Here is a 22,952-nt window from a genome sequence, read left to right on the forward strand (position 1 = left end):
TTCTAATTCTTTACACTTTGTGTCACCGACATTTCTTTCAAAACATGGGAACTTTTTTACATTTTGAAAACAATGAAATACTCACCATATCCTTGCAATATTTTCAGACACACTCTTTGCTTTGTTGTTTCTTTAAATGTATCCAAAGACGGAAAAAGTCCAGTGTTAAGTTGTACATTCTTTACTATATAAATATAGGAAACAATTACAATGACCTGGTTAGTTACAACATTCTGCAAGAACAATAGTCATCAAAGCACCGTTGAAGGCATCAGTGAGGAATAATTCATCATTCAATTTAACATACTCCGAGTTAAATTTTAACGATACGTTACACACAACCAATGTATTTCTGTCAAAATTTTAGTAGTCTAAATTACAAGCAACAGCTCTCAAATAGTTGATAAATAGACAAATTACAATAGGAATGCTTGGTGTACCTTTATGTGCAAAATGTACGGGTTCTGCATAAAACATTGTAAGCTCCAAACTGGAGAAGAATCTACTAAAAAACATTTGAAAATAAATACCTCAAATTAATTTTTAAATTATAAACGAGGGAGAGGAAAGCTCATCCGTTGGCGCAGAATTGCTGCATACAGAATTATCTATAAGAGTCCACAAACGTAATAAATACATCCTTAAATAGGAATGATAGAAAGGGGCAGCATAGATCATACAGAGACTAAAATGTGCTATTCATCGTGAGCTACACCTGGCTCACAATTTCACGGTCCTCTGCCACAAACCACTGGACTGGGGTCCCGTCTGCAGCTCTCTGAAGAACCAAATTACCTGAACCCTGCGAGAAAACACAAAACAATAGAAATGCATTCAGTGTTGGTGTACAGCATGTATTACGGCGTGGAATGAATCATATGGTGACATATCTTGTGGCGAGGGGGCTTTTCATTTATTTAACTGTGGAGAGTACCAGCATTTGCTAAAGGGCAGCAAACAGCAAAGGCATTTAGAAGTTGCAGATTGCACAATATAATAAATATTTAGGATAATATTTATCACACACACAGTGGACATAAAGTGTCTACACAGCCCAGTTGAAATGCTTGTATTAAAAAAAATGAGACCAAGCTAAATCAATTCACAACTTCTTCCTCTATTAATATGACCTAAGGCCTGTAGAACTTAAATGAGGAAAAAAATGAAAACTTTCAGACAGTGCGAAGAAAAAACAATAAACTGACAGAAATGTTTGCACAAGTGTGCACACCCTCTCATAACGGCTGTGTTCGGAATAAATCATTCACATTCAAAATCATGTTAAATGGGAATCAACATGCTATCGATGCATACATCCATGGATCTTCCTATCTCACTAATAGACTGTGCTCTTCACCGTTTCAAGAAGAACGAAGCAATTCTGCTCCTTGTCACCTTTGCTATATAGGCTCTTGCGATTGCGTCATTGACTGAGCTGATCAGGGCAGATAACATTTGTGATCTTAAAATTCTGGATATGGAACATAAAATGGCATTATAAGCTGATTTTTTTAATTGTTCTGACTAATTTGGATACCTCAATTCTCTCTGTCTTATTGAAGGTGTCAATGTCTTTAGCAGCTTTTCAGGTTCAACAATAAATGTGACAAAATCTAATGCAATGCCCTAAGGCAGCAAGTGTCTGAAATCTTTCCCCTTTAATTGGGAATTTTTGTGACACCTACATTTGTATCGAACCAATTTCCCCCTTATTTTGATCATGTTCGATTGGTCCTAGATAAATGGAACAACCTCCCTATTACTTGGATGGGCTGAGTTGCATTTCTGAAAATGAACATTCTTCCGAGGTTGCTTTATCCACTACAGATTAAATCTTTGATACTCGCCTGCCATAATCGCACCACAGTTATGGTGTGGCGTGTTTAAAGAAAAATGGAACCAAGGTCAAACGAGACATCTGTGCTCACACCAATATGGAAGAATACAATTTATACCTGGTTTGAAAGATATTAGTTTAAAAAACTGGGCATGGTGGGCGATATCTAAAATCACATTATTGTGAAATAGTATCAAAGACTTTAGTAGGAGTTGAAAAATGAACTGTATCTTTTTATTTAGGTAAGTATAAGTAGACAAGTATAAAAGTAAAAGTACTGCCAAGGCAAAAAAATGCATGGAAGTGCAAGTCGAGTCAAACATTTTCTTTTCATTATGTTCCATGTGCCCTGATAGTCGAAAGACGCTTTTCTGATTAAACTGTATTGCAAATAATAATTCCGCAAATTAGATGAATGCACGCCACCCCAAAATGTTTGACTTGACTTGAAGGACAAAAGCTTGGGCCGCACTACCCCACCTCCTCCAAAAACCTGTGTACAAAGAACATAACGATTATAATGTTGTTTTAAAATGTTACATAGAAGGCCACGTGTTTCGCAGCCGAATAAAATCTTGTAACGTGCTGCATGTACTGGTGCTGTAACAGAGCGAGTGAGAGAGTCTCAAGTGGTCAAAAACACAGAGGCATTATGTGTGACTATATGACGAAGAAATTGCAAGCCAACACAAGCATTTTAAGTTAATTTAAGCAAACACGTTTGTTTTGTAATCTGGAAATTGGATGTGATGTGAATAGGAAATTAGCGAGCTAATGAGCTTGAAAGGTTTTTTTTGGGGTGGGGGGACTTGTGCAAGAGAAACGCAAGGACGGAAGTGCTTTAAAAGGACGCAGGACGGAAGGAGACGCAGGATGATTACTTTATGAATAAGCATGGAGGGACGATGACTGAAGGGTGCAAACGTTGGACACTGAGGACAGACCGGCAAAACGTTAATACTTCTCATCCAACCACAATCAAAATGATCATATCTACCCTAGGGCGATTTACTCAGATTGGTGTTTTGAACAACGATAAACTGGAATGAACACAATCCAAAATGAAATACCAACAAGGCACTTTTTGTGAGTAAAAAGTATAAAAATGTCAGGTGTAGAAATGCAATGTAGGCTGAAAAATAATGACTCCACTAAGGTATAGTTACCGCAAATTTCTACTGAAGTTAGGAAACCTAGTATTGTATTTTTACTTCATCACTTGACACGTCTGATTTATTAAACACTTATTTTGGGCCTGTCATGATCCGCGTCGGGCATTACAGGTTTTGTTATTATTTTTACGTTCATGCTGTCGTGTTGTTGTTTTGGTTTATTTTCGGTCAGTTGAGTAGGGGCGTTTTCCCTCAGCACCTCGTCCTCACCAGCCACGCACCTGCTCATCGTTAACCGTCACACACCTGATTCCCATCTGCTCACCTGATTACCGGACTATTTAAGCTTCCCATGCCATCAACCCAGTGTCGGGTCATTGTCCCGTGTTGCTCCCTATTGCCCGTTACGGACTGTCACGACCGCTCTTTGATCTCGTTCATGCTCTTGTTCTCGTTCCCGCTCCCGCTCTCGCTCCCGCTCTCGTTCCCGCTCTCGTTCCCGCTCTCGTTCATGCCCCCAGCTCTTGTCACCTGTCCCTGTCCCTTTTCTTATCCCGTTTGCTCCCTGTTGCCCCATTATGGACTTTCTCGACTCTCGCTTTTGATCACGTTCATGTACTTGTTATTGCTTTTCGCCCTCGCTCCCGCTCCCGTTCCTTTGTATTTTGTCTCGGGTTTTGTTATCGTCCTCGCCCAGTTCTGTCACGTTTAGTCTGTCTTCTAAGTTTGCCCACGTTCCTTTGTCTGCCCTCGCTCAATTGAGTTAATAAATTCCCTTTAAGTTACCCCTTTTTCCCTGCTTCCTCGCATTTTGGGTCCTGCCCCTCCTCGCCGACCGGCGAACCCTGACAGGGCCTTGCTATTATGACTTGAGACATAAGGCATTGATAATTTATCACAAAATCTACAGTATATACATGATAGTATTAATATATAAATTAATAATTAATAGAAATTTGATCTTATTGATGAAGACAGGTAAAAAATTTGTTTATTTTTCTTAATGTGAAAATCTCTTGGCGAAAAAAAGGCATGATTACTAAATGAGATCACGCTTGTACATGGACATGTAATTGTAAGTATCCCTGCTGGATGACGGTGTACCAACCTGATTAAACGGAGGTATGTGCAGTAAAGTGGGGCTCTTGACTCCCAGTGCACTTTGCAGCTCCTCGCAGCCCGACTCCGAGTTGTGACTCTGACTGCGCTGGTGCCAGTACTTGAGCTCCTCCGACACTACCTCCTTGGGCATAATGCGGCTGCCGTGGTTGGGGTACTCCTTCAGTGAGGGCGTCCGCATCACTGTTGTGTAAGGGGGTGGGAGCTTGGGCATCTTGCTGACAGAAGGCGTGCCCTCCTGCCACGGTCTTTGCGGCACCACACACTTGCCCGTGTCCTGAGAGGACAGGGGCCGCATGCTCCTGCAATCTGGCAGAATCTTCTTAGGCGTTGCCAAGTGGAAGCCGTACGGCGGAGGGAAGAGCTTGGGGATCTCTGTGGGCACGTCCAGGCATGGCACGTAGGAGGAGGCGGAATGCTCAGAGCCGCTGTCCTCCGAGCTGGACTGGTACGGCCGCAATGACGAGGAATCCGGGGAGAGCACCAGAAAATCGGCAGCACAACGTCGCTGTGGCAGGCGCGAACGCGCTCTGAAGGACTCTGAGCTGAGGCAGTCTTTGTCAGTACATGGCTTACTTTTGGGAAATCTGAGGAGACATCGCGCACACTTATAAACTGTCGAAGTAGTAACAAGATTGTCACAGAGCTTTTATTAAACCTCAGGAAACTAGCGCTGGCCAAATATGGGAAAAATAATCATTGATTATTTTGATTGATATTCCAATTCGGGCAGAACAATTTTAGGACAAAAATTGTATTGCGATTTTTCTGATAGATATTTTGCGATTTTCTTCACAATGTACAGTGACATTTAAAAACAGGATAGAAAATGCCGTTATACCATTAAAAAATAAAAGCTACGACTGTAATAATGCAAGGAGACTAAAGAGGGATGGCAGTTTTTTCTCAAGTCTCTAAATAGGATTTTGTATTTACATGTAATTGTGTACATGAAAATGTACTTTTTAAACACAAAAATGTTTTACATTTTGGACTAATGTACATGTTCTTTGTAGATATAACTCAGATTATATGTCAAAATCAAAGCTGAATTGGTTCAAATCTATAATTTGAGAACTATAATTGTGTAACTCTCAAAACTCAGTACAATGTGGTGCAAAATAGTGCAAATATTATTGACGAGATACTAAATATTTCATATAAGTTTGACATCGAACCTTTCTGTCATGATGACGTCAGCAGTTTACGTGTTCCGGTCTGGGAGTATCTGCTAAATTGCTAACGTAGCCATCGTCTTACTTTATGTCTTGATACGTATTGAACTTTTAAACAAAAACCCAGCTTTAATGATCTCGAAATCGCTTTGTCTGAGATCGCGATTTCTGTCCCATAACGATAAATTGTTCAGCCCTACTCTGGCTTGTTGAAAAGTACTCAGCACAATGTTATATTTTAATGTCACCTGTGTGGTGTGACCTCTCTCAAACTGTAAACAATACCTCCCGGCAGAAAAATTTCACTGCACACACGCGTGCGCCTACCTCTCCTTTCGCACACGGGGCTCGACAAAACTTGCAAGTGTACTTTTTGTAAAAATTGTGCAAAGACATTCTAGTGAAATATATCAATATAGAGGTGTATTTTTCAGCTCTTGTGCATTTTTCATGTTAAACTAAATAATTACTACCAATTAAGCCACACACGTAAAATAAATGAAGACTTCCTTTAAATTGTGATTGTGAAAATTGAATTTTTGGCAGTAACCTACCAACTAAGTTTATAATGTAGAGTGCACTCTTATTTATTGTGTTGTGCATTGCATGGTTTGTCGTGTGTACCTGAAAGACTGGGAGAATTGTCGGCGCACGTGCAGCTCTGGTGTGGAGGGGGCACTGGCGGAATGACTCTGCCGCAGCGCAGAATTCTTACTGAACTGCGAGAGAGGAATTCTGCTGCCATCTGCAGAGACCTGCATTGCCGCTGAACTGCTGAGTGCAGATGACAAAACGAGAGGGACAACATTTTGGAAATATTAACACAGGAGGGTTGTGATGGAGTGACAGAGGTCAGAATTTACAACTCTCACCTGGAACTGCTGCTACTGCCAGCAGGCTGCGGCTTTGCAGCCTTGTGATAAGGCTGGTCCAGACTGGACTCCTTCCAGGGAGAATTCTGGATCGGAGCACGCTCATACTCCACAATGGACGTCCGCAGGTTGGACACTAGAGCAGAGACAGGGCCAAGGGAGTCCACATCTGCATGGACAACACTAAGAAGTCAGCATGTGGCACGAGAGCACTCAGTAAAGAGTCATGTACTGTCACCTCATGTGATATCACATTAGCCATCAGTACACCTCAATGACGCTCACTTTAGCCTATATTAAAGAATAAATGAATATTTTGGGTTTTTCGTTGGCTTTTTGTGACTATTTCAGAATGGACGAGGATCTTTTAAACAGTAAAGACTCAGAGACTATAAGACTAAGGCAACCCTCCTTAAAAAAACAAAAAGAGAAAAAAACAGCATAGACCAGCATGCTTTTGTTGCATTTTCATGCTGGTTTCATATGGTTGATTTCCTTCTACACTTGTGTTCGTGACACTTATATGTTCATAGATATTTATGACACCTTGTTAATTACTTATCAAATTCAAAGAGTGTTTTGTTGTTTTTTTAACAGATTAATGTTAAAATTTGACTGGTTAACTTAATTCTATACTCGTATGACATTAACGAGAATAGATTATGGTCCAACTTTGAGGTCCCACAGTATTGGTAATACTATGACATTTTCAGTTAAATCTGAGCATTTTGCATCAGATCTCATGTGGTTATGTAGGTGTATTTAATAAAATGGCTAATGTATAACATCTCAATCTAGTCAGAAAAAAAATTCTCTTACCTTCATCCAGGGCCACCACATCAGACAGCGAGCTGTCATCAGACATGTTCAAATCTGCATACAAAAAAGACAAGTTGCAGCTTGTGCAGTACCACGTTTGGTCTGGGGGGGCAGAAGCGTTACTCACCTTTACTTTTCATAGAGGTGTCGCCAATGCATGGAGAGCTGCACTCACTCCTGATCCTACACTGGAAGACGGCCTCCTGCAGCTCGCGCACCTTCTTCTCCTCGCGCTTGCACTGCTGCACGCGGCTCTTCTTCTGAGGCTTGCTGAGCTTCTCCTCCAGCGAGAGTTTGCGAGCCGCCTCGTAGATCTGTCGCTGGAGAGCGAGCTCCGTCTCAAGGCCGTGCAACTCTGAGTCCTGTGGCCAGGACAGTCAGTTACAGTATGCAGGAGATACACGGGACAAGTATATCTTAATAAGTTTGAATACGTATGCATGAATGTCCCATACCTCTTTCTCCAGATAGATTAGACCTTCGTCTAACTTGAATGAAGCACCGATCCTCCTTCTGACCTGCGGCGGGTTCTCATCAGGCATGAGAGGATAGTCGGAGGGCAATTTACCAGTCAGCTCCTGTTGAGAAAAAAACAAGTTCAAATCATTCTAAAACAGAAACAAAAAATGCATAGAGCTTAGTAATGTGACTCTTGTAAATGACAAATACACATTTTGTTTTTATTCCTAACAAGGGTGCTGTGCACATTATGAGCCGTGACCATGAAAAATCATGAGGGGTGTAGTGCAAAATTATCATCCAGCCAAAATGCTTTTTCAATAACAAGCTCTTTTACCAGGAAAACAATATTAGCTTGCATTTTCTATTTTATCAATTTGTTTTGGAAAAATCAGTGAATAAATAGCGATTTGAAAAACAGTCCCTAAGAATAAAGGATGTAGCCACGCCCCCTTGCCTCCCTCCATGACTTGGTGAGAGTCACATCAGGGACCAATCTCAATTTGCCCACTCAAAGTCAGTGAGAAGACGTCATCAATAATGTCAAAATAATGTCACAAAACGATTCACCTTTGCAAGGCTAACTTAAAAGAGAATGAGGAAAAGAGAAGCTGAAGTGCAGATTCTTGTCTGTTTTCTTAAAGAAGTCACCAAGATATGCAAACAGCCTTTTGTGGGGTACATTTTTCATAGGCCGTTACATATTAAAATTTCATTGATAAGCGTTAGCTACTTTTTTCCACCAAGGCCACTCGCCTACACCACTCATCCAAAATGACACGTCCAGTGCGGCCTCCACGCAGGAGCTTTTGTGTGCTGAATTTTTTAAAATCCCATCACAAAATAAGCCCTTACATCACAAAACACTAATTCTTTGAGGCGTGCAAATTATAGTATCAATATAGCTTTTACATGCAAACCTATTATATAAGTGCAAATGTTAAGCCCAATGAATTGTAACCTCTCATTTGTACAAAAATTACCATTTATTAATTAGAAATTTGTTCAGCTGTCAATGCCAACAACATACTGGCTAAATACAGGTTGGGGAACACTGGGTTTTTCCTGGCTTTGCATCTTCCTTTCTACTCTTGCACACATAGCTATGTAGTTGAAACCAGTAAATAGCGTGGCGTCACACATTCTCACATGGACTAGGCAGGCCGACCCCCTCCTGTGTAAGATTAGGAACCATTTTGGACAGATTAGACCTTTCGCATCTGGCAGAGAAGGGCTCCACGGTCATGTCTTGATATTCTTGGCATCCATTAAATAGGTCAACTGAGAATATGCAGTCTTCTGGTAGATTATGTTCACATAATATGGCGAGTATAGAAGATAAAAGGGGGAACGTTTCCTCAGAACCTTTCAGTGTGCAAGTAAAACACAGTGTATATGTGTCTTTCATAGCCGACTTCATGAGTCCTCCTAGAAGTCCACACAGAAGTCCAACAGTCTCTCACTCACAAGTGATAAGCTCCCCCACGCATTACTGAAATCTTCTCACACTGCTGCTGGGGTGAAGCTATTTACAAGGTTGTTGAGTGGAGATTAGTGAGGTGAACGACTGCCGAGCAAGAGCCGTTGTAATCAAGCATTTCCGTGGCGTACATTTCAGTTACAAATGAATTAGGTGCCTGATGGTGCCTCAGAATGGCTGCACACATCATAGAGGCGCTTGCATCATTCTCATCATGATTGAGGTAATACTCACGGCTTCTCGAATGCATAGCTTCCTGAGCTCCAGCAGGCAGAGCTCCAGACGGCCCTCCAGAGACTGCTGCTTGAGTTTGAGCGCTCTGGTTTGCGTGCTGGGGTCCTTGACGGGCGACGTGGGACTTTCGGGACCTGGCCGGCAAGAAAACGTCATCCAGGACTGTGACACATACCAAATTTCATGTCGCGGAACCTTGAAATTCAAGGACAGGGTTCTCACCAGAGTGCAGTATGATTCCACTGTCAGTGTCACTGATCTCCTCTTTGCTCTCAATGGCCGTCATCTTGACTCAGGAACGCTCTGTCACACAAAGTAAGGTTACAAATAATTGACATTCAGCTAGTACATTATCATAACCGTTCTACTGTATATTAGACCTGCTTTAGGCTGACAATTTGGGCCAACTCATTCAATTTGTAAAACATACATATACGTTTTCAAAAACATAGTCCCCACCTCCCAAAGACGTATTTATACGTCTTAGCCTTTTTTTTTTTTTTTCATCATAGCTCTGTGTTTTTATAGCGTTGGAACACAATATTCTGTTGGCCTCGCAAAATCAGTCAAAACCCAGAAAAACACAGGAATTTAGGGGTTTTCTCCAGTGAAAATTACTGGGATTAAATGAGTTAGGGCCCCAGCACCAGGGGTGTGAAGGCTCTCTGAGAATAACTGCATTTATAATTCATCTTAATACCAATGAACCGTCTTTTTTGGACGCATGTATACGAATGTGCGGATTTTGGGGGTCTCCAACTTGGGTAAACTAGAGACAATCCAAACTGACTTTGAGCATGGCAAACGCAAGGCTGGTCATTAGCAATCCACACAAACAACCATTTGTAGCTGACATTCTCACAATTCAATGAACCTAACATGAATGATGCATACAGAGAACGAGAACAAAAGACAATATTAAAGGAAAATTGCAAGAGGAATTGTAATTGACTACAACCGGTGATATTTTAGGGGTTCCAAGATGAAATGTAAACATGCCCATGTTCTTTCTTCCCCACAATGTGGCTTCATGTATGCTGGCCTGCTGCTTTACGTAACAAAAGTGAGCGGAGAGTGTCTTTTCACACAACAATCCAGGCAGCCCCATGCACCGTCTTTCAGCCTCCCACGCTCCATCACAAAAGAGACACACCCCCAGGGAGTGACTCGGCACATGTGCGGGGTTAATCCCCATGGTGGTGCCATGGCGACGGCACACGGCTGGCCAAAGGAGCGTGTCACCATGAGGTGCCGTTGCAGGGGTGTTTAAAAAGTTTCAGACCCCAAAAAAGAAAGCAGATGGCTGCAGGAATGACCCTCAACTCCCGCCCCCACACCACCTTCTCTCATGCTCTGCACCTGTTCTCCCCACTCACCCCTCCCTCTGCCGCCTATTCAACCCATGTCCACCAAACCCTCATGGGGCTTTGAAGTGGAAGAATGTTTCAATGCTGGGCTTGTCCACTCTGCATCACCTAACAATGTGGACTCCTGTAACACATTTCACAAACAGCCGAGCACTGTTCACATTTATGGCCAACTCTCTTGTTCTTTTGTGGCCCCGCTCCAAACAAACGTCTGACAACAAACAAGACACAGCAGTGATACGATAATAACAGCATACTGAGGAAAACGGTGACAGAACTAGAACCAGCCATTTTCATCACAAATCCTTGAATTGATCACACTTTATTCCATGCTACGCCTACATTCAAAGGATTTTGCTATTCCCCCCATCTGTCTAGGATACCATCTTCTGACTGGGGCTCATTTGAACAAGTTCCCTAGCAGGAGTTGGGTGTTTTAAATGGGATGATGGGAGGTGCATCAATATGATTGGGTAACTGTTACACAAACAAGAAATGCGAATGTATGCAAACTCATAGATGACCAACACGTAGTGCATCAACTGATATTGTTACCGTACAATATATGGAGCAAAATAGGTATTCGGCAAAACTGATTTGCTCACGTAGACTTTCTGTATTGGATGGTCATATTCGTACAGGATCTAAAATTTGTGCAATTAACTGCCTTAACAATAAGTGAAATAAACTCAGCTTCGATTGAATGAGAACAAAATGTTCATTATTGTAAGATGTGAAATAGTTGAAGCATTTCAATGGTTTGGCCTCCAAATGAAACAGTGAGCTCTGTTCTGCCCACAAAAAAAACTGACTGCGCTCCAGACCACTGTGCAAAACACAACAGGGAGGAAAACTATGGCAAGAGTAACCCTCGAAAAAGAGTGCCTTTATCCAGCTCTATTTTAGGTCAAATTTTATTCTGCATCTCACATGCTTGCTAGTGTGCTCTTGAAAAGCCAGATCACAAGGGATGGCATTACAGGAAGTAACATGATTAGAGGATGTGCTTTGCTTGCCTCGTCTCCTCCTTGTGATAGTATCATGACAGCAAAACAGGAAGTAAACAGCAGAGATGCGAATGGAGGCATATGCTTCCTCCCCTGTGTTTGGAGATGGCTATCCGGGCCCTTTCCTGTCGGGATCAGCAAATCACGGAGTATATGTATTAGGATGTGTGCGTGTATTCCATATACAGGCCTGGCCTTTCAACACGGCAACTCATGTGCACTGAGTAGCAGCCGGTCACACAATGAGCCGCAGGCAGCCTGACTCAGTAAAACAACAGTACAACAAAAAGCCTTGTGTCCAGCCAGCGGCTTCAATATCCTGCTGAGGGTGCGAGATGTGCTGACAACACAGGCGTGAATCCAGTTTGGGAGGAAACGTAATGTGGGACTTACGCGCTTGCACCCCATAACTCTATCTGTGGTTATGTTTGGAATAGGTGGGTGGATGTTGGTTTGGGGCTGACTTGGTTGAAGCTGAGATGTTGCTACATACTAGCCATTTTAAGGATTTCTGTCAGTAGAGACGTGCATTTCACACAGAGCTCGGCAAAATGTCGACATATACATTTGGATATTTAGATGCCTGATGATGCACAGCTTTTAAATAGCGACAATTGCTATCAACGCAACAAGGTAGGAAAAATAGATGTTAGAATTCCCTGCACACGTTCAAAAGCCTTCTATTCCCTTTCAAACCGTTGCCTCTGTTCATCCAAGCCAAGTGACACAGGCAAAATTGCTCAAATCTAAAAAGGGCCCATGCAGCCCTGGCAACGTTGGGGTACTGGCACGTCGGAATTGGGATTTTTTAGGGAAAATCAAGTACATCCGAATAAAAGCTATTTTGATCAAATATGACCTCTATGAAATTTTAAAGGAAATTAAAAATGGCAGACTTCCTTTTGAGTTTAGAGTAGGGCTTCAGAGACTTTTTGTAGGTCTTTACATATGCCTCCAACTTTGACTACATCTTGAGAGACGTACAATCAGGGACGCTTCACCAAAGATTTGTAGGGGTCATTGTTGAGCAATTTTTTAAAAAGTCGCAGCGGTCGCTGCTCTGGTCCTCGTTAAATACCAAAATAAAGTTGAATTACAGGATTATATGTGGTGCTAGCAAGCTTCGCCATCTAAGCTAACAAGGCTAGCTAATTGCTCATGACAGCAAAGTTTATACTGCACAGTATTTCTTTTTATTGTCCTATTTCTCCATCGTCAGAATAAAGGATGATTTGGTCTTAAGAAAGGGCCAAATCTAACTGACAAAGATTACATTTCATCAAGCTTTTAAAGTTTGAAACATTTTTTGTTGTTGATAAAGTGGTACTTTGTTTTCAGAAAAGTCATTTTAAGTACAAACCCCAGATGAGATCACGGTAAAAGAATATCCAGCCTACTGGATAGAGATCGAAATTGTCCCAAAAATGGCATGTCTGATAATAATGACCGTCACACCCATCCTCGCAGCGCACTCGACCGTGAAAAGTTATATACACTGAAAGGAGTGTTTATGACGCGAGATTATAAACGGGGATCACTGTCTCTTAGATTTCCCCCACCACCCTTTCCCGTGAGCTTTGGGAGCTGCGATGGGCTGGAATGCCGCCACCGCCGTGTTCGTTACCACTGCGGTTGGCCCTGAAATTACCAAGTTGGACCGTTCTCAGCTCACCGAAGGGAAACGGTGAGGGATGCCTGAAATCAAGCCGAGGACTGCTGGAACCGGGCAATTAACATTTTCCGAGGAATGCTGATGCGGTGGAAGAAAACCAAATGACTTTTCAACATGCCCAAGACCGAAGTCAAACTGAGCATCAACGTGGGGGAGCGGCAGGCAAGAGAAATGAAGTGTTTGGTTACAAGTGCTCTGGCAACAGATGTCTAAGCATGAAGGTTTGCCCGCCACTGTACCTTTCCTTGTGTCCACACAATGTGGAAGTGAGCCCAAACAAATTGCCAAAGTCTACTAATTTTATTTTATGGTAAATATTAATTTTGCATGTGGGCCTTGGCACACATGAAATTAATCCAGGTTGCTTCTGAATTTGGCCAGCATTCATTGGAGATGGCCTCATCTTGGTCATGGGGGCTTGTTTACCAGCAGAGACAATGCAAAGGGTAATAAGCACCACCTGAGCTGAGTGCAGTCCATATGCTGAGCAGAGCAGGCAACATAGAGATGAAATGCTCCATTGTTCTCCTCGGGCAGTGGATTGTGACACCTCATCACAATGAGTCATCCTTTCAGAAGGACCAACAGGATGTAGATGCCGCTTTTCACCATGGTTGGGGTGTTTGGGGTGGAGGGGGGTACTGCAGGGACATGTTGTCTTTATCACCCCAAGTGTGTCAACATGTGGACTGTGACGTTGATTTTGCTGCAGCAGGCACAAACAACTTTGGTCACAAGTGTCACAGTGGCGTTTATCCGTGAAAAGACTATTTACAGGGCATCAGTCCAATTGTGTTCACATATATTGAATGAAAGTCTGTAATCACTAACAAAAAAAGAGCAATATTTTTCTCTCTGAATGATGAGTATCATCGCAATTCTAAGCCTGTATAAGGAAAACAATAATAAGTCTCTGTTCAAGATTCAGTACATCATAGTCCACAACTGGAGACGAGTAAAACTGATTCTTAAGAGATGAATCACATGTAGGCTGTCACTATTAAATATTTCTAGAATGAGTTATTTTCTTAATTTATTGAATAATCTTACAAAATTTTATTCTGCATCAAAATGTATGAGAAAATATTTTTTTTAAACCGATTACTGTTTAGTCACCAATTGTTGTTCATTTGGTATTGTTTAGTGATAAAGAAAATCAACAACTAAATAACAATCAAGTAATATCACACAAGAGTGACTAATGTAGGCCTTCTCACCAAAATGTTGTCACCTGATTTACTGGTCCAGTCATTGTTTCCCAAAATAAAAGCAGATGTTTGTAAATGCTTACGTGAAGGACTACAGAAATAAGTGAATGATTACTGCTGAGAGACTGAAATCCGAGGCTTTGGACAATTATAAGTTGAACAATGGCTCAAAACGATTACTCACCAGTTGTCGATTAATTTGATAATCAATTAGTTGTCAATTAATTTTGACACTTCTAATCACACAATACTTTAACCATTGAGCACTTGTGATTAAGAGTCAATGATGGCTCTTAAATTATGGGATTTCTTATGTATTCCCAATTCAACATACTGTATGTTTTACACTCTTTTCTAAATTATATAATAGTATGCATTAAAAGCATTATTCATTTCGACGAACACAGTAGTGTATTTGTGCAACAAATTCGTACAAATTGAGTAGGGACTAATGAACATTCTAAGTTATGTAAGAAAACAAAATCCATTCATACTCAGAAATGCAACGAGCACATGCATAAACAACACGAGACTAATTATACGAATGCTGACGTACAATACCTAATGTTAACTTACAGTTTGCGTTGATCTTCTTCATGCCCTCATTGCTGGGACATCAACTGCAAGACTTTCTCCAAAAGGCCGGCGGTGGCTGTCAAACGTGGAAGCAGAGCGGCTTAGGGTAGCTCTCCCAGTCCACTCTAAATTTCTCTTTGAAGGGGGAGGAGCGCTTTAGTTTGAACCCACGAGCCATCAAAGTCACTGTTACCGTGTTATTTAGCCATACTTGTATATTATCAAGTATTTACAGTCTAAAAACAACTTATTTCTTTTATGTTTACCGAAGAAATGTGACAGGAAATATTTTGTCCCGCGTGCTCTCACCCCTCTTTGCTGTGTGGGGATGGTTTGGTCTGACCCAGCTGATTTCAGACACGCGTTAGCCTTTTGACTTTAACACGCGACTCGTTGAGGTGACGCTTGCCAGTTTAGCTCGTTTTGTCTTTACTTGGTACTTTCTATTTTACTTAGCATTGCTTATCTTAGTTGGTGGCACGGCAACAAAGAAAACGTGTATATCAACTAAAAAGAATATTATCTCCTATGTTGTTTGGAGCTTAAAAAGAGGCTAACAATACACTTTAACGCTCATTCTTTTTTCTGAACTGAAGCCTTTGTTATTCCTTACGAATACATTTTCATCCTAAAATCATCTGTTCGCAATTATTGAAAATGCCACATTGTTGAAAAGTTGTGTTGAGCCAGCTAACAAAATACTGTAGCGTTGTAGAAGAATTCAGGCCAAGCGGCAATCTAGCAGCAAACTCGCAACAAAAAGGGTTACTGTTGGCCGTAACCACCCGAGACAACCAACTAACTAGTCAGTTAAAAAAAAAATCGGTCTCTCCTCTCGCTCTTCTTCCCTTCCGCCTTCCTCCGCCCACCCCCTGTGGCCTTCACAGCCTCTCCAGAGAACAGGAAACCGCATAACTTGTGAACTATTTACAAGGTCGTTTTATTTTGTTAAGTATCGATGAAGTAGATTTGCAGTAGGTAGTTTACAATAATAAATGCAGCATAATGCAATCACTCTCAAATATATTTTATTTCAGCATATGGCCTTAAACCTGTGGATACCCTGTATTCACAGACAAAATTGAGGAGCCATTATCGATGGTCAGTACTAGCTTGTGTAAACAAGAAACAATTTAAACCTACATCTGAAATGGACCACTAAAGGTCAGTGGCTTCCCCTTATTTCACCAAATGTCTCCAGCACCTTAACTGGACCCTTGGGTTTTCCCGGCCTGTGTCCTTGTAAAGTCTGCTCCAGATGGTCCGCTTTCTCCTGTGACTTCGTGAAGGAATGAAAAGATCAGCTCAATCAACAAAGAGTCATATCCATGTGAAAGAGAGTTGCGGGTCCTCTGGGAGAAGAGCTGCATGCAAATCAATCGCCAAACCATTTGAATGGCGTCCAATAAAACACCAGCAAGTCTCTGTGAGCCAAACGCTTTATTTTCACTGCACTCTGGGAACAGCAAAAGTAATGACAGAAACCTTTCAGTTTGTAACACTGACATTACTTTTGTTTAGACATATTGTCCCAAAACATCCTGAAAATGTCACATGAGAGAAGTGAAGCCCTTCCACTACATTTTAGTAGTCGAGTTGGAGAAGGATTAAATAGCACAATGACAGTAAAAAACTCCTCAGCACACACAAAGACCGCGAAGAGTACCTGAACGTACGGTATCAAACTTTTTGTTTCCTGGCATCAGTGACTTATTGTTCCAAGTTGGAGACAAGACACGATTTCAAACTCAGTGAATAACATGCAATGATGGGGGTTGCATGACGGGGACTTCACTGCTCGAACATCTGTGTGCGTCTCAGGTTGTCCTTCACACGGACAAACTCTGGGATCTTCTGCTGGTTCTCCCGTTGCCTTATCTCCTCTTGCTCATACTGCAAAAATGAAATAGCAATGCAATTTAGTCACTCTCCCAATCTAGTGTGTCTATGACATTAAACAGAGCATAAAGTAGTAGTCGTCGTAAAAGTTGTAATGGTCACACTTGATTATTATCCCTGCAAGTTTTGGAACACCAATTTTTAAATTGCAAATCCTCGAAGAAAGTTTGATGCCATGCTCCGCCCATACCAGATAGCATAGCTCAAAAATGTTTAGGACATCAGCTTCCAACTGGCAGGGGTGGAGCAACACATATACATACACATACACATACACATGTACATATACATATACATATACATATACATAAAAACTGCTGTCAAACTTATCGTGTTAATGGGTGGTAAGAAATTTTTGTAATTAATCGAGTCAAAATATTTGACACATTTAACAGATGCACAGAATGACCCGCTCATCGATCCCATAATCCCACTCAGAAGTGCAGTGAGCACTAGAGCAGATAGTGTCTGAGTGATCTAAGACAATGCGATTTCGTGACTGTCAAAGCTGCTCTATTACACTCTATTACACTAAACAGGTCACCCTAAACAGCGCCGAACTAGTTTTTTTTTTTTACCATGTTTTTATTGCTTTTTCACACATTATATACATGGCAACAACAACAACAACAATATAAATAAAATAAAATAAAATACTAAAAAAAGAAAAAAAACTGAACAGCTTAACAGAACAGACAAATCAATACAAAACAAACAAACAAAAAAGAAACAACATTAAACAGGCAACTTCACATCGCTTTAGCGCAGTAGGTGGTTGTGCGCTCCACTGGCCAAAAAGGTTCAGTAAAGGTTTCCATATTTCCTCAAACTCCTCTGCTCTCCCTCTAATAACATAAGTCAGTTTTTCCAATGCCATATTATTTGTCAGTTCTTTTATCCAATCATCCAATGAAGGTGCATCCTTTTTTTTTCCAGAATAATGCACTTAGCCTCCTGGCCTGTAGCAGTCCAAAGTCAATCAATGTAGTTTTGCTTGTGCTAGCCTCAAAGTCTTTCGGGAAGATGCCCAGCACAAAAAGTTTCACTACATGGGGTATATTAATTCCAACTATAACTGACAAAATCTGCCTAGTCCTCTCCAATACTTTTGCAATTTAGAACATTCCCAGACCCAATTAAAGAGGGAGCCCCGTCCTTCTAAACATTTAATACAGGTTGTCTGGTATATCAGGAGACCAGCTGTTCGGTTTTACAGGTGTAATGTATGTTCTCATCAACCATTTATATTTTAATAATCTCATTCTTGTGTAAACCATTTGTTCCTGGGCTTTAAGGCATGCCCTGTGCTGAACTAGTTTAAAAAAAAAGCATTGCATCTACGTCAAGCTGTCGACCATACTCCCGCTCGTATTTGCTACTATTTAAATGCTAGGTACTAAAATAGCTTTGGAGAAGCATGGTCTTTATTTATACTATATGTAAATCTGCAGGTAGCAGCAGCTACAAACTGCGGATCTTCTCCTTGGTGAAAAATAAACAACCCCACAAACAAGTTGTGTTTTCACAGAGGAGGCGCAAAGCGTGCTAACCGCTAAAGCGAAATGCAAAGTCGGGAAAGACCTAAAATAAGTGCTTAGGTCTACAGTCGACTTTTAACAAAAGTCTAGCTAGAACCACGTGAAGGCGGAGAGCCTGCAGCTATGATCAGACATGTTTTTATTGCAATCAGTACATATCTAGACATAAAATAAGACAATGGCTACCTTAGCAAATTAGCAGGCGCTCTAAGACTGGAACACGGAAATGACAGATGTCAGTCATGACAAATAGTTCAATGTCAAACGTGTATTAAATATTTATAATCTCATCAATGCACTTTTTTGCACCACAGAGTACTGAGTTTTGAAATCTACACAATAATATGTCTCAAAATTCTAATTTTAATCAATTTTGCTTTGCTAAAGGACCATGTTTATTATTGACGTAGAAGTTTACATTTATGTACAAAGAAAATGTATATTAGTATAAACGTAAAACATTTTTGGGTTTAAAAAAAATGCATTTTCACATATACAATTAGACAAATACAAAATTATACTTGACGACAAGTAGTACAGTAGGTCTAGGAACTTGAAAAAGGACTGTCGCCCTCACAAAACATATTTCCTGTCCTTGCATTTTTATAATAACTTTGAACTGACTCAAGAACGTGTTAAGCCACAGCACCAGCCAAAGCTTGTTGCTTGCTAGCTGGTGTGGCAAAAGTAGCATCAAGCTCTATTAGAGCTTGTCTCAACCATCTACTTCCCATGCAGAGGTAACGTAACATGCATGTATCCAGCCCAGCGAAGTGTTCTGCGACCGTCATGGCGGCTCCTTGTCAGTCTTGCTATTCAATTTGTTGTGATGAGGCGTACATGATAATTCTTTTTTTATTTTTATTTTAAGCCATGGGCTTGGCAGGAACTTGGAGAGTTATTGCACCATTCCATCTTGCCCTGGCTGCCAGGATGGCCGAGTGGTCTAAGGCGCCGCGTTCAGGACCCAGTCTCCCCAGGAGGCCTGGGTTCGAATCTCGAATTTCCCCGTTGTGGGACTAATGAAGGGCAAATTATTGGCTGCCAGGATGGCCGAGTGGTCTAAGGCGCCGCGTTCAGGACCCAGTCTCCCCCGGAGGCCTGGGTTCGAATCTCGAATTTCCCCATTGTGGGACTAATAACGGGAATATTATTATTATTATTATTATTATTAAAAATTTAGCACTTGGAAATCACTCCGCCAGGCCCCTCTCATATCGGAGCCACTTTCTGTGCTTCTGACCCTTTAGCACATCCACAATGAATGGGTTTTCTGCACTGCACGTTGCTATGTGTCGTGTGAAAATGCCGTTAAGGGGCGTGTCTTTGTATCCTTTCTCTTTCTTTCCTGACCTCTCGTAGCTTCTGCTGTCTCTTGCGGAGCTCCGTCTCCAGGTCCGAGGGCCGCTGCTGAGCCATCTCCTGCTCCTTGTGCAGCTCCAGTCGCCGCTGCTCCAACACTCGCTTCAGTTCAGGCTTCTCCTCCAGCACAAGGCCACTGCAGGGAGAGTCACAGCTCAGCACAAATTAATTGGAACAAAAACAGAGAAGCTTGGCCTCACATACATACCGCTTGTGACTGAGCAGAAGCTCCCGGTGTAAGTTCTGGTAGCTTGGCGCCTCCACAGAAGAGCCATTGACTTTCCGGGCCTGAGTATCACTGCTGCCGTCCACTGTGCACAGAGTGAGTGTCTGCGCAGGGCTAAGTGAAGTGTCTGAGAAAGTGCAACACACATGTCTCACTTCATTCACATTCTACACTCTTCAGCTTCATAGTTAAAACACACATTCACATTTGATGAGCATTTTGTACATCACCATACACTGAACAGCCTAACAAACATATTAATCTAAAAATGCATTTGGTCAAAATAGTAGGCTCTGCAGTTGTTTACTGTGAATTCATCAAGTTTATGCAAACCTTGTGATAATGCAAACAACTGTAAAATATAATGCTCATCGTGTTTCTTGAAACTAAAATAAAATTGAGCCCCTCCAAAATATTAGCTGTTTTATATATATATATATATATATATATATATATATATATATATATATATACATGCACAAAATATGGAGCAGGGTAACAGTTTCTTAACCACTTGACATCCCATTATTTTTTTCCCTCTTATTTTACATTCTTTTGTAATTTTTCCTTACAATTTTGTAACAGTTCTCCTGATGTGTTGCTGATCTCTTGGGCAGGTCACCGCTGTGAAAGAGATCCTGATCTTCATTGGTTTTATTGGGTTTATATATATATACACATACACACATACACATATAGATATTTTTATTTATATATTTTTTTAATGCAAACCAGTGATATTGTTATTAATATCATATTTATCCTGTTGAAAGCCAGACTGAAGGAGTGAACTTATTAATGGCGTCTGTGCTCAACTGATGGCAAGGAAAGAAGAATCATTTTTAAATGATCATTATTATTTGTCAACTGCTTTTAGATGACTGTTTGAGTACTATTTGTTATATTTATTTTCATATCGAAGTGTACCTTTTTGGTGATGTCCATATCTGCCTTTCTATGAAGAAAGAATGTGAGAAAGGGAAACAAGATGTTAGATATAAATGTTAATCTTTCTAGCCAAACCATCGACATCCAACCGACTGGTTGGATGGACCGTTTAAATGACGTGAACATGCCCGCTGGACTGCTTTAACAATCACACGCAAAACAAGAGTGATGTAACATCTCTGTTGGACAGTCAGAAGTCTCAGAGTGCAGACATTACAGGGTATAAGTGCAGTAAGATTCTCACAACTCATCTCATGGGGGTAGTAATAACTGTAGATTAGAAGTATGGATGTACCAGTGTGAAATTAAATCAACCAATAATTTAATGTTAAAGTATTCAAGTACAAGACACATAAGACACTCCGCCTGTGAGAAACATACTGCAGCTAGCAAATGACAAGGATCTGGTGCAAGGTGCAAATGTAGCAGTCTACATCTTCAGTTTAATATAACAAGTTGACGGACTGAAATGCACAAAAAGCTGCTCCATGCTGACTAAGAGATCTGTCAAGCAAATGGCAATGAAGCAAAAATAGAAAGTACAGTACATTCCCATCAAATAAAAAGTGGTAACAGCTCTAAATATGAGCTAACAGAAGCAACAAGAGTTCTCAGTCATCCACAAGACTCTCCAACTGTCACAATTGAACAATGACACACTATTGCTGACTTCCTATATATATTCATTTATCGGGTGTAACCCAAAAAAAAGCAAAAAACAAATGGAAGAAATTACAAATCAATATTTACTGTCATACGGAAATCACATTGCCAATGTTGCTACATTCTAAGACAAAACTAAGCCATGTCCATCCATTCCTATTTCAAAAGTCACACACGATCATCTGTTCCACTGTTTCACTTCTTTTCTGATCCGAGGATATTTAAGAATCGTCACTAAAAAGCTGAGAGAAACAATATAACCTGTTTGAGTCGATGATTATGTAGACCACCCAGAAACACAGAGTGAGTAACAAAATGCAACCACTCACATTGTTTGCATTGGACTCTTCCATGGTATAGAGGGCGGAGATTGTCTTGGTCGATCCAGTTTTTTTTTCAATTTTTTTTTTTTTAGTCCATGGTGGAAAAAAGCAAAACAAAACAATGCCACCTCCTCACATCATCCCCTCTGCTGTCTGATTCTTCACAGAGCATTGACTCGGCTGTATTGTTGTTGACGTGGAACTTCAGTGTCACCTTGCCGCTGTAGTAGACGCTCCAATCTGATTACGCCATTCAAGATGACCTCACCGGCCCCCATGCAGCATAGGATACTGGATTAGTTAATTGGCGTGGACGCAAATGCAGCTTAAATCCAATATAGCACAGCATTATTACCAGTGCACTGCTCTGTTGTAGAATCCATTGATGGCTGGCAAGGGACTCGAATAACTTACAGTAAAAACATCAAATATGTGAAAAATATGAAGTTATATTTGAAGTTATTTTTAACAGAATGACTGGGCAATTCTACACTGTCACATTTAACCCTAATACATAGTCTTAACATCAACAAATACAAATGTAAATGGACTGCACTTGTGAAACAAATTAGGGTTCAGTGTGTTGCTAAAGGACACTTGGACTTGCTCACGGGGGTACCGGATGCCGGACATCCTCGTCGCCAAACTGGACATTCTCGGCCTCCTGCCCTCACACGCATCTGGATTAAGGACTTTCTGACCAACAGACCCCAGACTGTGTTGCTCGGCCCCTACACGTCCTCCACCCGTACGCTGAGCACCGGTTCCCCTCAAGAATGCGTGCTGAGCCCTTTCCTATACGCCCTCTACACCTACGACTGCAGCCCGGCCCACGGTAACAACACCATCGTCAAGTTTGCTGACGACACGACAGTGGTCGGTCTGATCTCGGAAGGTGACGAGACAGCCTACAGAGAAAAGGTCCAGAGACTGACGGCTTGGTGCGAGGACAACAGACTGCAACTCAACATTGCAAAAACAAAGGAGATCGTCATCGGCTTCAGGAGGAACAAGACGGTGCCGCCCCCCCTCTGCTTCGAAGGCGTGTGTGTGGAG

General features: G+C 41.3%; 2 protein-coding genes across 4 annotated transcripts; both read right to left on the reverse strand.

Moving 5' to 3' along the window:
- Nucleotides 1–165: 165 nt before the first annotated feature.
- On the reverse strand, nt 166–15,777 carry inavaa (innate immunity activator a). Of its 3 annotated transcripts, XM_088291197.1 has the most exons (11): nt 15,247–15,777; nt 14,938–15,072; nt 9,330–9,410; nt 9,108–9,241; nt 7,390–7,512; nt 7,062–7,296; nt 6,935–6,988; nt 6,116–6,284; nt 5,868–6,017; nt 4,058–4,655; nt 166–802 (listed from the first exon to the last, which is right to left on the reverse strand). In XM_088291197.1, exons 3-11 carry the CDS (start codon nt 9,391–9,393, stop codon nt 710–712), a joined length of 1,620 nt encoding a protein of 539 aa, XP_088147323.1. In that variant the 5' UTR covers nt 9,394–9,410; nt 14,938–15,072; nt 15,247–15,777; the 3' UTR covers nt 166–709. The 3 variants fall into 3 exon arrangements, with proteins under 3 accessions (XP_088147323.1, XP_088147324.1, XP_088147322.1); XM_088291198.1 differs by having other exon boundaries at nt 5,868–6,014; nt 14,938–15,777; XM_088291196.1 differs by having other exon boundaries at nt 14,938–15,777.
- A 585-nt stretch (nt 15,778–16,362) lies between these two features.
- Nucleotides 16,363–22,135, reverse strand: LOC148340890 (protein FAM107B). The gene is made up of 5 exons (XM_088292320.1): nt 21,903–22,135; nt 20,890–20,917; nt 19,945–20,089; nt 19,728–19,872; nt 16,363–16,830 (listed from the first exon to the last, which is right to left on the reverse strand). Exons 1-5 carry the CDS (start codon nt 21,924–21,926, stop codon nt 16,729–16,731), a joined length of 444 nt encoding a protein of 147 aa, XP_088148446.1. The 5' UTR covers nt 21,927–22,135; the 3' UTR covers nt 16,363–16,728.
- Nucleotides 22,136–22,952: the final 817 nt, after the last annotated feature.

The sequence above is a fragment of the Idiotropiscis lumnitzeri genome, chromosome 3 (assembly GCF_059441095.1).
Source record: "Idiotropiscis lumnitzeri isolate Australia: NSW breed Sydney's pygmy pipehorse chromosome 3, RoL_Ilum_1.0, whole genome shotgun sequence".
Classification (NCBI taxonomy): Eukaryota; Metazoa; Chordata; class Actinopteri; order Syngnathiformes; family Syngnathidae; genus Idiotropiscis; species Idiotropiscis lumnitzeri.